Raw genomic sequence first — 12,594 nt, 5'->3', positions numbered from 1 at the left:
TCTTAAGTCATTTTCAATAATCACATTAAAATAATGAAATCGTTTGTATAAACAAATTTTTTTAGGGATTGCTTTTAATTCCGCACTATTGTTCATACCATTGCCAAGATAGCTTAAAAAAACCGCTTTCAACATGTCATGACAGTTCCGAATGATTCTTTCACATCCTGAAGTACTTGGATTGTTTCTACAACTCCCATCACAATTAAGTTTTATCCATGTTGCTGGCTGCCTTATTGTATTATTCGTCATTATCGCCACTAATGGGCTCTAATCAATGAGATCCAAAAAGAGATTGCTAATAGAGAGAGATAAGTTCCGGGGCTTTAAGGAATAAATGATATTTATCAAACAATTGTGTGCGAAGTGATTGGTCGCTTGACAAAAAGGTTTAATTATGACTCCTTGTAGGAAGATATTCAATTCACAACCAACATTAATTTTACGAAGCACAAAGATGTATGCTAAAGGATGACAATTGACAATGATTTTATTTTTTCCCTATTGGAGAGAACTTGGTTGAAAGAAATTTAATATAAAATGATATTAAAATTTATTTAAACCTATTCAAATTCAAATTTCAGATTCTTAAACATAGTGTAAGTCTTTATTTTTTGAAATTTCTAACTCCATGGCATCAATGGGATTAGTTAGACATTATAATTAATGATGAAGGTTGATGAGAAGTTGTAAAGGTCTTTTAACATGATTCTTTAAATTCTTTTGAACAGTGGAGATGGCGGTTGATTCAACTAGAATATGCTTCGGTTAGGTTTTAGTTTTAGCTAGTTTTAGTTGGAAGTGGATCTGTTTTTTCTTTTTGTAGCTTCACCAACTTCTTTTCTCCTTTTCCTTCTAACCATTCTTTGAAGATTAATTTGAAGTGAAACAAATGGCAAGTGGAATCAATTCACGACGTGAGAGTAACCGGCACCATGAACACTAATGGCAACGTATTTTGGTTTCAGCGTCCACGTCTTTTTCATCCATTGCTTCTTTTGGGATACGGTCTTTTTTCACTAGCTGTCATAAAAACTTCAATCACATTTGAAGTTAAAACAAATGAAAAGTGTAAAATTCATGACTATTGCGTTGCCGCCGCCATGAACAATCGCAACCTGCGGATTGTCGGCACTCTCTTCATCACATGCGTTTTCAAACAAGTTCCTTTCACAAGCTGCCGTCAAAATCCTTTACATCTTCAACTCCAAAGCTCTAGTGGTCAACATTGTCAGTTTTAAAATCCCCACACAACTTCTTCAAAAAATATATATATATAAATTATGAATAGTGTGTGAAGATTGCAAAGAATACGACAATAGATTTTAAGTGTTGTAATGTAAATCTATCCAGCATAAATTAAAACACAAAGAGAACCAGAAAAAAGAAAAAACCAAAAATAGGACATAATTGTAAAAGGCTGACTAAAATTAAATGCATCAAATATATGAAAGATCCCTATGATCAGATCAAATCTGCAATATCATCAGAACGAAATGCAAAATGTTTAATTCTATGATGAGACTATGTTCGCACACTTGGCGCAAACGCGTCTGTGACAACCTAACTCTGATCATACAGTATTATCTGCTGCAAACATTAAATGGAAAAAAAAGAAAAAAGAAAAAACATCGAGCACATACGAACACGTCACCGGTCGGCAGCCACTGATCAGGTTACCGGGCACGGTGTCTCGGTCGCCGAGAAGCATTATTGGGGACCATCATCAACGCCGTATGCAGCGGGATGGGATTTGGCGGCGACACGGGATCATGCGCAGCTGTCGGATCAGCAAATTGGGCAATTCCATTTGCATTAGCATTTGGATTGGCGGCGATATTGGGATTGATGCTGTTGACGTCAATGGGAGCTCCGATGGTGAGAGTTCGGGCGGTGGAGGAGGCGTCGACGTCGATGGTGGCGGAATCGATGGCGCTGGCATTGTTGGAATTGAGGGCGATTTGAATGGCGGGGCGTTTGAAGTGTTGATGGCGGCGGCGGTGGAGGTAGGCGATGGAGGAGGTGTTGAGGTCCTCCTGCATGGAAGTCTGGGAGGAGTGGGAGGAGGTGGTTGGGGCGGAGGGGTCGTCGTGGGGAGGAGGGACGACGTTCGCGGGGTGGGCGCCGGGGGTGGCGGTGGTTTGGTCCGGAGGGTTGCAGGGGTTGTAAGGGACGCGGCCGGCGGGGCTGATGTAGGGGTACCCTCTGTTCATAGCTTTGTGGATCACTTGCTGTGACAATCGATATGCTGCCTGTGCCACCACCTGCCTGAACTCGTCTATGTAGTCCGCCACTGGCACCCCAAACTGCCCAACCAAATATTATGTTTAAATTAATTTATACGGAAGAGATTGAGTTCTTTAATCGATCAAATTAACTTGAGAAAATATAATTTGATTTAAGATTCGATATGTACTGCTTACCGGATCTATGCCCATTCCGCGAACCAAGTCATCCCAGTGGGGTGTCTCCTGCACAAGTGTGGGCGTGGGTTCGCTCCTTGTCACCAGTATAACCTGCGTCAAACACATCACCCTCCGATATATTTTGGCGCATCTCCAATATTAATTAATTAATTAATTAGTAGTTAGCTCTATCTTAATCCGCATGTCTCCATATATGAGTTATGAAGCAAAACTGTTGAACGTACTGTTTGGGTTTATGAATTCAAGTGCCCCTTGGCCTGGGAGCATTAATTGGTTTTACGTACCGGACATGCACCGTAAACACCAGTCCCTTGCCGATCGACCTCAGCGGCAGCGCTCAAGTCTCCGGCCGTCCACGCTGCAACTCGCGGCAAGATATGCCGCGGGGGCGCTCTCCCAGAGTCAATCCGATCAAGATAGAACATCTGCGGGCCAGGAAAGTAAATGCAACGGAATATTGCATAATTAATTGCCCCGTAGGTTCAATGGTCGAAAACCCATTTCACATCGGTAGTTGATTAAAAAATGTTGGGCAGTTAATTAATTAAGGAAGACATCAACTTACATAGAGGAACAGAAGGCAACCGCCAAGCCCGTCGCGGGTGTGCTCTTCGCCGGCAGACTTGAACACGGTGATCGCGTTGGCGAGGCAATTCAGCACGAGCCCCGCCCAGTTGTACCTGTGGACTTGCTCGATGTGGTACACCGCGTGCAGGAACCGCGGGCTCACTTTCAGTCCCCGCGTGGGGCACAGCAGGGTTCCCAACGCAAACAGCAAAAACGCGCGTTTGAAGGAGGGTCCGGCGTCCCTCTCCGCCAGCTTCACCTCCAACGTCGAAACGTCGATCCCGTGGTTGGAGGAGAACTCGACTCGTATGCTGCGGACGTCCGAGTCGCGGCCGTTGATGGGCACGTCGTCGCCGCCCACCGGAATGCCCAGCACCAGCCCCACGTCGTAGGGGCTGATGGGAATGATGCCGCGCTCCCCCAAGTCGAGGCGGCGGCGGTGGGGGTCGAACCGCTCTACCAGCCAGAGCGATAGGGTGCGCATGAGCTGGTGCGATTCCAAGCGGAGTAGGCTGGCGAATCCCATCTCCGCCACGGCGGCGCGCTGGGCGTCGTTCAGCCTTTGCGTCACCGTGCAGAAGCGGCGAGGGGAACATCGCGTGTGGACGACGGCCTGGGAACAAAGGCGTTTAAGAATTATGACAATGTAGTAGTAATGTGTATTAATTTATTTGGTAATCCTAATCATGGCCTTATTGTCCTCATTATGTGTCCAACATATAACTTGGTTAATAGATTTTCCAAGAAAGAAATATTATGTGCTACATTTTAAATATGTACATTACTATTAGCCTTGATGTTCCTCTATTTACACTTATAAACTTTCTTTAAAATATGAACTATGAGGATTATATGCTAAAATCCTATACAACATGAGATCTGAGTTGAAAATTAATTAGTAATATGATATCGATGAAATGTAGAAATCAAAGAATAATACATATAACATCTCAAGTATCTTTTGTGTTGCCCAAAACAAGCCACAAATAGTTTATGTTATTCACATAGACCTATGTATATAATTTAAACCATGTTTAGAAATAAGGCGCAGAGTGTACCACTATAATTAGGAAATATATATATTTATATGTATATATATATACATGGTATGCAAAGTATTAGCGTTAAGGGACCTTGGGCCATGTAACTAGGCCAATATTAGTGCAAAACATGTTATGGTGGGACCCAAGGGCCCTATTCCACGTAGGTCTTATATATCATCACATGTCTTGTCGGGTCATGCCACTCGAGACATCAAACATTTGACTTTGTAGTAATACCTTCTCCTCTAAAATATAAAAAGAAAAGAAAGAAAGGGAAATACATGTTGAGAGTGGTAAATTAATGAAGGGCGTTCAATGAATCTTACCTTTGCGTTTCTCTTGGGCTCTCGAGGAGGTTGGGTCTGCTTAAGCTCGTCTCGTGCTTGCTTGGCACGATCCCGATAGGGTCGCTGGCCATCCTCCCCTAAGCTTTTCCAAGCTTCTGCTGCATCTCGCAACAACTACCAATCCAACCCAAAACCCCATTACACATATAGGTATTAATTAAAGGTCATGTTGTTTATCTCGACCTAGTTGTACCTCATACAACCACATGGGATTCACATGACTGTGTCCTTTTACTAGGCATACGCACACTCAAAATCCTTAATGTTTTCATTTTTTTAATAGCCTACCGCTAAAGTAAATTATAGAAAATATTAAGTATTTCCTGTGTGGTATCCTGGGTTGTTTATCTTTTCGACAAACATTGGGAGGGACTACATAGACAACCATGTAGGTCTCTAGTACGGAGTCTACTCCTATGTCTGTCCGAGATGTACAACGTGACTCGTAAATTAATTAAATAAACAAGCATACGCATTAATCATGGTAGTATATAATGCTTGAAGTAACTCACATCTCTATAAGTTTTTCCATTTTCCTCTTGTTGGGCACGCATCTTTTCCACATACTCGCTACTGTTGCATTCGTAAATAAATATCTAAATTAATAAAACTTTATTCAATTTTTTAAAAGATTAATTCATATAAAAGTTTTAAGTTAACATTCTCGGGTAAGTCACCGGACTTTAACTTGTGTTGAAAATTTTATTTTAATTAAAAAATAGACTATGAAAATCAAAACATACACATTTTCTTCAAGAGACAATGCTTTACTAAAGAATTGGTTCATTTGAAAGCTTATAGAGCTATAGTTAGCATTATTTTTGTTCATTGTGTTTTCACTTTTTTTGTTCTCATTGTATACAATTCTAGTTTTATTCTTTTATTATTATTTTTTTTTTGTGTTTTTTTGACTATAATTAGTGGCAACTGAAATAATTTAATTTTTGGAATTTAATTTTACAGATTAAATTGTTTTGTAAATATTTTCTAACAAAAAATTTTGAAAAAATTTAAATAAAAAGATCCTTAATTTTTTTAATAGAAATTTCATAAACAAGAAAATTCATTAAAAAAAAAAAGTATATTTGTTCTTGTAGTGCTAACGATTGAGTTTATAATTATTTAAGTAATTTTTTCTTTTGTTATATATATTTTTAATTTCTGTGATTTAACCTGTTTTGTAATCTTTCCAAAACTGAGTTAAATTAAAAACCTCCTCGAACACATATTCATTTTTATCCTTTATTAAAATAGCAATTGATGAAAATTCTATAAAATAATTATCGGCAAACTCTACAAAATAATTTCTAGATTTATTAATATATACTAATTAATATTTTTTATTGAATTAAATTATATTGATCATAATTAATTAATAGAGAGCTCGTATTTTCTTTCTGCGTTACAAATTAACAACAAACAAAAATAACATATGAAAAATAAATTACAACCATTGTCAGACAACTTTCGTTAACAAATGAAACTAAAAAAGCTTGTAATAACTTTTATAATATTGTCATCGCGGGTTTGCTTTTGGTCACACTTTTTACTTTATTCACATGTTTTACTTAATAAGAATAAGAAAATTTTTTTTAAAAAATTGATTGTAAAATTTTATAAAATTTTTTCATGTGAGTTCTTTCATAAAAAGTTATTTAGTTGAATGGTCTCCAAACAATGCTCTAATATTTAATGTTTTTAACTAATAAAAATACAAGTGTTTCATTCTAGAGATTGTTGATGCTTAGATAAATTATTGATTGCGGAAAAATAAGACTATTTTTATTTACCCTTTTTCATTCTTATTAATTATTTCTAACAAATTAATTTTTTGCAAGTTAAAAAATGAAATAAAATTATCATAATTCATGGTTGCGAGAGATCAAGTTTAACATAGAAAATAAATTTGACAATAGTATTAGTGGTCGTTGATTAATATATACTAAGTCTTAATTAATGCTCACAACTATTTATTCGTAAAACCTAATTGCGCTTAGAAATCGAGATAAATAGGCAAAAAAGTAATAGGGTGAAACCCACATACGAATGATGATTCTCAAAGACAATTAATAATAATTAACCTAAAAATTGAAAGCATTAACAATGTAGTCTGAGCCCAATTAATTAATTAATTAATTAATTAACAGCAGTATATATAAATATGTGTGTATGGACTGTGGGTATGGGTGCCACCTAAACAAGAAGTAGCTGCTCTGGCAGTGGAGACGAGTTGACGTGGAGGGCCCTGCTTCGTCGGATGAGGATGGTGACGTGGACGGTCCATCCGATAACACCACTGCCTGATCAACGGCCTTCCTCCTTCTTGGCATCTGCATGATTTGTTTTTTTTAAAAAAAAATTGAAAACGATTTAATTAAAGCAATCAATTAACCAGGAAATACAAGAATTAAAACAAGTATTTATATGAATAGGCATCTTATTTTGAGCAATTAGACGAATAACAGAGCATATTATAAATAATATGGAGAGATTTGATCATGACCACATGCAGAGGGTTTTTCTTTCAGTATAATTTAGAAAAAAGAATATTAACAAATGAAAGCAGATTAATTAAACTTGTAATCTTAATTATAAGTTAAACTAATAAACGAAAGCAAATAAAACTCATAGCAAGCTAGTAGTCAGTAATTAATTATTCATGAAGATTATGCTTGTTTATTAATCTGGAACGATAATAATTAAATATATTCAAGCATGCATATAAATGGCATACAAGAATGAAACCGTGAAGAACAAGATAGATGATCTAGTTAATTATAAAAAGAAAAACAGAGCACTGAAGCTAATAGAAGAGATTTTTTATTTTTTTCGTACCTTTACAGCTTCAGGGAAGAAATGTTCTCTGCGGAAGATGACCCAGTGCTTCTGCTAGACTGCCCAATGCATTTAACTGAGAGAGAGAGAGAGAGAGAGAGAGAGAGAGAGATGTGATATAAAAGAATAAATAAATAAATGAAATGAGCATGCGTGGGAGAGAGATTAGGGTTTGGGTCGGGGGAGATACCTGAATGACGAGGAAGACCGCGCAAGGTGGAATGGGAATGAAAGTCCAGCACAACCCGTCCTTTTTATACACTCGATCTCTAGAGAGAGAGAGAGAGAGAGAGAGGGGCGTGCATGTCACGAAGAAAAGATTAGAACCCAGAAAGCATAGTCTTCTCTTCTCTACGATCCCCTGTGGCTAGCCCCCCCTATGCTTTGACGAGCCCCGTGCATGCACCTCTCTCTTTCTCTCTCTCCCCATGCCTTGTCATCTGCCATGTCAGCAGCCGTGCCCCCAGCAATCCCCTTTTTATTTTTCTTTCATACATACATATATATTATTTTCTGCATCTTCTTCTTCTAATAATAATAATAATAATAATAATAATAATAATAGTAAAGAGTTTTCTTAATTTCTCCATACAATTACATTACAAAAAAATTTGTAAGAGTACCATTTTGGTCACCCATATTAAATTTTAACAGATTATAAATACTTGTAATTAATGAAAATAATTTATATATTGTTCAGAAACTTGTTAATTAAAATTTTATGTATCGCGGATTAGGGTTTTTTTTTTTTTTTTTAAAATTTATTTAAAGGGAGACAGGTTACTGTTGAGAAATGCAGCAGCCATGACTTCTTACTTCCGGGGATTTAGTTTTTACCCTTTACCCAGCAATGAGAGCGTCGAAATGAAATATTGCGCACCCGCTGGTGTCAGCCGAGCCAAATGGGAGAGTTGACAATGCGTCACTCTTCTACCAATCTCCGGCTCACATTCTGGCTTTTCCTCCCTGGGTAATTTTTCCCTTTTTATTTCTTTATTTATTTTTAAAAAACAAAACAAAAAGAATGCCTAAAGAAAATTTTCGGCTCGTCTTTTCTTCCCAATCCCACGTGATTCCTGTTAGTGCTTGCGTCCCTCCACACGTAATCATTTAAACCCCCGTTTGGCTCCCACGACTTACCTCCACTCACCCGGAATAAGCTATTCTAAGTAATTTCTTTTCTTCATTTTATTATTATTATTATTATTATTATTATTATTATTTTTGAATTTCGCTGGGTATCCACGCCCGTCAACGTTCGTTTTACAGTTCGCACCGGTCGTGACTAATCCCACGCCCCGTGATGGCGGCCCCACCCCACCACGAGGAGGTAAATTTAGGGGCTCAGGGCCAGAATCGAACCCGGGATGCACGCATTGGCTGACCTCGTGAGAGGAAATCCCAGTATCCGAACTGCCACATGAACCAAGCCCTAGGGGCTATTATTATTATTATTATTGCTATGCTTGGCTGCAATTAATTTGCACTACGTTTATGATGTTCACCGCAACTATGTCATTTATTTATATAAATTTGAATTTATTTATTTATTTATTTAATTTTAGGATGAATGATACTTACCTCCCTTGAAATTTATCCAAAAAAAAAATAAAAATAAAACAAAATTACAAACTTACATTAAAAATCTCATGGAAGATGTTTTAAAATTTGCATGCACACAACTCTCTTACAATTTACCAAAAGATAGATTTTTCTTTATACTGGTAAAAAATAAGTCTTTTTAGAGATATAATTTAATATCCTAAAAAAAAAATATTAAGATAAATTAATTTGTGAAATTTTTAAAATTTCAAGGGAGGTCTGTGTTGTAGTGACCCAAAGAATTATAATGTTTAAATAATGAAAAAAGGAAGGAAAAAGGAATTAAAAAGAATAATGAAACTGTGTCTCGTCAACGAACATAGGAGATTCATCGACGAGATCACATGGGGGGCTCGTCGACGGGGACGTGTCTCGTTGACGAGAAAATACCAAGAGGATGTTTTGGTGATTCTGAATTTCGTCGACGAGGGGAGAGTTCGTCGATGAATTGCCTTCTTGACCTCGTCGACGAGGTGACGTGGTTTGTCGACGAAGGCTAGTGTATAAATAGGTCAAATCTTCATTTTTGGCCGAAATTTCATGCGTAGAAACCCTTTTCTTTCTCCTCTTTGGTTTCCCATCCTTCACTCTTAATTTTTGGGTCCGTTCTTCGCCGGATCGACGAACCGAGGCCACCACGACACTCTTGGGGAAGTTCTCTGCATGTTTGCTGGAGTGGATAGTCAGTGGAACGAGCTTGAAATTCATTCCAGATTCAAGGTAAGACTTTTTATTTGGAATTTGGTTTTACCATAATTATAGGAAATGTTATATACGAAGAAATATTGAAGTTTAGTTTTGGGAGATGTTGTTTTCAGGGCATTGAACGAGGAACCCACAGGTGTTGGATTGATTGTTTTAAGGGTTTTTTCTAGGAATCAGGTAAGGGGATAAACTAAACTAGTTGTTTTATGAAAATATATGTATAATCTTATAGCATTAGATTTCAGGAATATATATATATATGTTGGGAAATACTGTTGTAAATGACGATATGTTCTGAATATACATAATACCCATTTTGCGTGGCATGAGTAGAATATATGATGAATTATTGTTTTCTGCGAAAATACTAAATGATATAGAGTTTTTAATATGATATACCGGCATATGGTCCGAGAATGTATTTACATGATATGCCGGTGTACGGGCCGAGCTCCTTATTGATATGTGACACGGCATATGGGCCGTGATTGATAAAATATGAAATGCCGGTGTTCAGACCGATGATTTTCACGTTATTTATGAAATGTGATATGATGTTATTGAATTGAAAATTATTATTATGAAATAGTAATGTGTCACAATTTGAAATATATTATATGTTATCAGAACCTGGTTGGCTTGGTTTAGGTTTGCACTTGCACTGTACCATAGCTATGTGTTCATGATCATCATGATATTGTGTTATTGTTGTCGTACGAGGCAGCATGAGGATGGATAGTTGATGTGGGTTATTGAAGTGTTGGAGCCCCTGGTGTACAGACCAGGTCTGGCAGACTTATCGTACTTAGAGACTGTACTTTTGACTTGGCAGTGGTTCGCCAGCCATTGTTAGGTCCTGCCTTTAGGCCACACAACCCAGTCATGTGGGGGTAATACATGACACCAGCCGGTTAACCTTCCAGGGTATTTTCGTATTATTGATATATGAGATGAAATATGTTGTAGAAATCCTGTATGTTCTACCATGTGATGGTTATAAATGTTTTCCCAGATATGTTACAGATAGTTTACCAAATATGTTTATGTATGATCTATGTATAACACGGAAAAACTCATGTTGTCACACACTAGTATTAGTTTATTTTCTCTTACTGAGAGGTGTCTTACCCCGAATTATATGAATATTTCAGGAGCCCCTGATAGGAGAGCGGATAAAGCTCTGCTGAGATAGATATAGCTGGTCTGCCCTTTTTGAAGGGTAAGTGTTTTGATAGGGTCAGATGGATTTTGGGCGACGACCCTAGGACTAGTTTTTGACTGTTTTGGGATGTATATGATGAATATAGTAACTCTGGTATTGTGTTGAATGATATTATGGATGTATATAATTTTATGTTTCTTGTTACTTAGACTTCCGTACTGTATTTCTGATGTATCCCTGGTACCCATGGGCTCAGGTTGATTATGATCTGCCGGGTTTATTATATCAATTTTTACTATTATGAAAAAAAATATATGAGAATAAGCAGGTCGTCACAGTTTGGTATCAGAGCCTAGATTGCTAGGTTCTATAGACTCTAGAGTGCAGTGAAAACGATACCAGAGTATAGGAGAATGATTTAAGGTTTTGTTCTACAGTCTAGAAGCAGAAATTTCATGGTGGTTTCTATGTTTTTCCTAGGGTGACGATTTCAGGAAAATCATAGTAAACTATTGTCAGGTTATGTTCCTAGAATGTAGGACTGGGGTTAGAAATAAATTGAGAATGATAAGATAAAAGGTTAGATTAGGTGTGTGTTGGCCTAATAAGGCTTACAATTCTTATTTTGATGATTACAAATAAATGATGTGTTTAATATGGTTCAAGTGAAAGTTTTTCAGGAGAAAGACAAAGCTTAAGGCAAAGCTTAAAGGAAGAGACAAAGTTCAAAAGCATAAGGAAGCCTATGGATTACAAAGAGATCTTAAAGAGCATGAGAATTAAAGATATACTAGTGAAAGCTCAAAGAAAAGATTGAAAGCACAAAGATGATGGAAGAACAAGATTGAAGAACAAATGATCATTTTTTTTCAGATATTCTAAATGTAAGTACTTCAAGTTAATTTTAGATATAAATTGGTTTGAAGCTCTTAGAAATTCAGAAATATATTTTTTATATATAATCTAAAGAATATTTTTATAAATCAATGAAAAGAAAGGGTTTTTGAAAAAGAAAATATTTTGAAATAATGAAGGGCCAGGCGACTGTCATGATATAGCAGGTGACTGCCAAATTAAGTAAAGGGTTTTTCAACAAGTCAGTAGCAAGACAGGCGACTGCCTAAACCTGTTAGGCGCCTGCGTGAACAAGATAAGCAACTGCCTTGGTTCTGGTAGGCGACTGCCAGTATTTTGTGTTGTGAGTTTGTTCTGTGACAGGCGACTGCCAAGTCGTTGTAGGCGACTGCCACTCGAACATTGGTTTAAAAAATCTTAATAGGAAGATTTTTTAAATAAGGTTTTTGGATATAATTATTTTAAAATACTTGGAAACTATTTTAAGGAAACTTTGGGGGTAAGAAATTGCTTCTAAACATCTATAAATAGCCCCAATCTTTAAAGGTTTGTGACACCAAGCAATCTTCAAGCATTCAAAGTTCTCAAAGGCTCTCAAACTCTCAAACTAATGATTTGCTACTAATTTATACTTCGAAGCAAAGCTTTCAAAGTCAGAATCTTTCATCTTTTGAAAGTTATTTGGTGATTCATACTAAGTATTGAGCTTCAAATTCTTTTATATTTGAATTACTTTGAAGTATTATTGTGCTGATTGTTGTACTAACCTACTCTATTGTGAGAGTGTTTTCTTGTACACAAAATGTCTTTATCTTGATTCTTATTCATAGATGATTCAGGGCTATAGAATCATTGGACCAAACAAGGGAATATTGTTTGAAGAGGCAGGCTCTACCCTAACGGAAGGAGTGTTTTGTAATCGGTATTGTAACGACCCGGCCCTTTACACGAACTCAGGTGTCACTCACATACATCAAATACCTATACCTGTTCAAGATATGGAAACAACCCGCCCTAAACAGGGACATACGGGTGTAAAACATACATAATCA

General features: G+C 36.9%; 1 protein-coding gene across 2 annotated transcripts; it reads right to left on the bottom strand.

Annotated features, from left to right (window-relative positions):
- Nucleotides 1-1,421: 1,421 nt before the first annotated feature.
- LOC131159157 (uncharacterized) lies at nucleotides 1,422-3,739 on the bottom strand. Of its 2 annotated transcripts, XM_058113863.1 has the most exons (4): nucleotides 2,992-3,739; nucleotides 2,711-2,851; nucleotides 2,424-2,516; nucleotides 1,422-2,306 (listed from the first exon to the last, which is right to left on the bottom strand). In XM_058113863.1, exons 1-4 carry the CDS (start codon nucleotides 3,517-3,519, stop codon nucleotides 1,677-1,679), a joined length of 1,392 nt encoding a protein of 463 aa, XP_057969846.1. In that variant the 5' UTR covers nucleotides 3,520-3,739; the 3' UTR covers nucleotides 1,422-1,676. The 2 variants fall into 2 exon arrangements, with proteins under 2 accessions (XP_057969846.1, XP_057969854.1); XM_058113871.1 differs by lacking the exon at nucleotides 2,711-2,851.
- Between the last annotated feature and the right edge of the window lie 8,855 nt (nucleotides 3,740-12,594).

The sequence above is a fragment of the Malania oleifera genome, chromosome 1 (genome assembly GCF_029873635.1).
Source record: "Malania oleifera isolate guangnan ecotype guangnan chromosome 1, ASM2987363v1, whole genome shotgun sequence".
NCBI classification, from domain to species: Eukaryota; Viridiplantae; Streptophyta; class Magnoliopsida; order Santalales; family Ximeniaceae; genus Malania; species Malania oleifera.
Note: the sequence above shows the minus strand (reverse complement) of the source record. Positions and strands in the feature narration are given on the sequence as shown.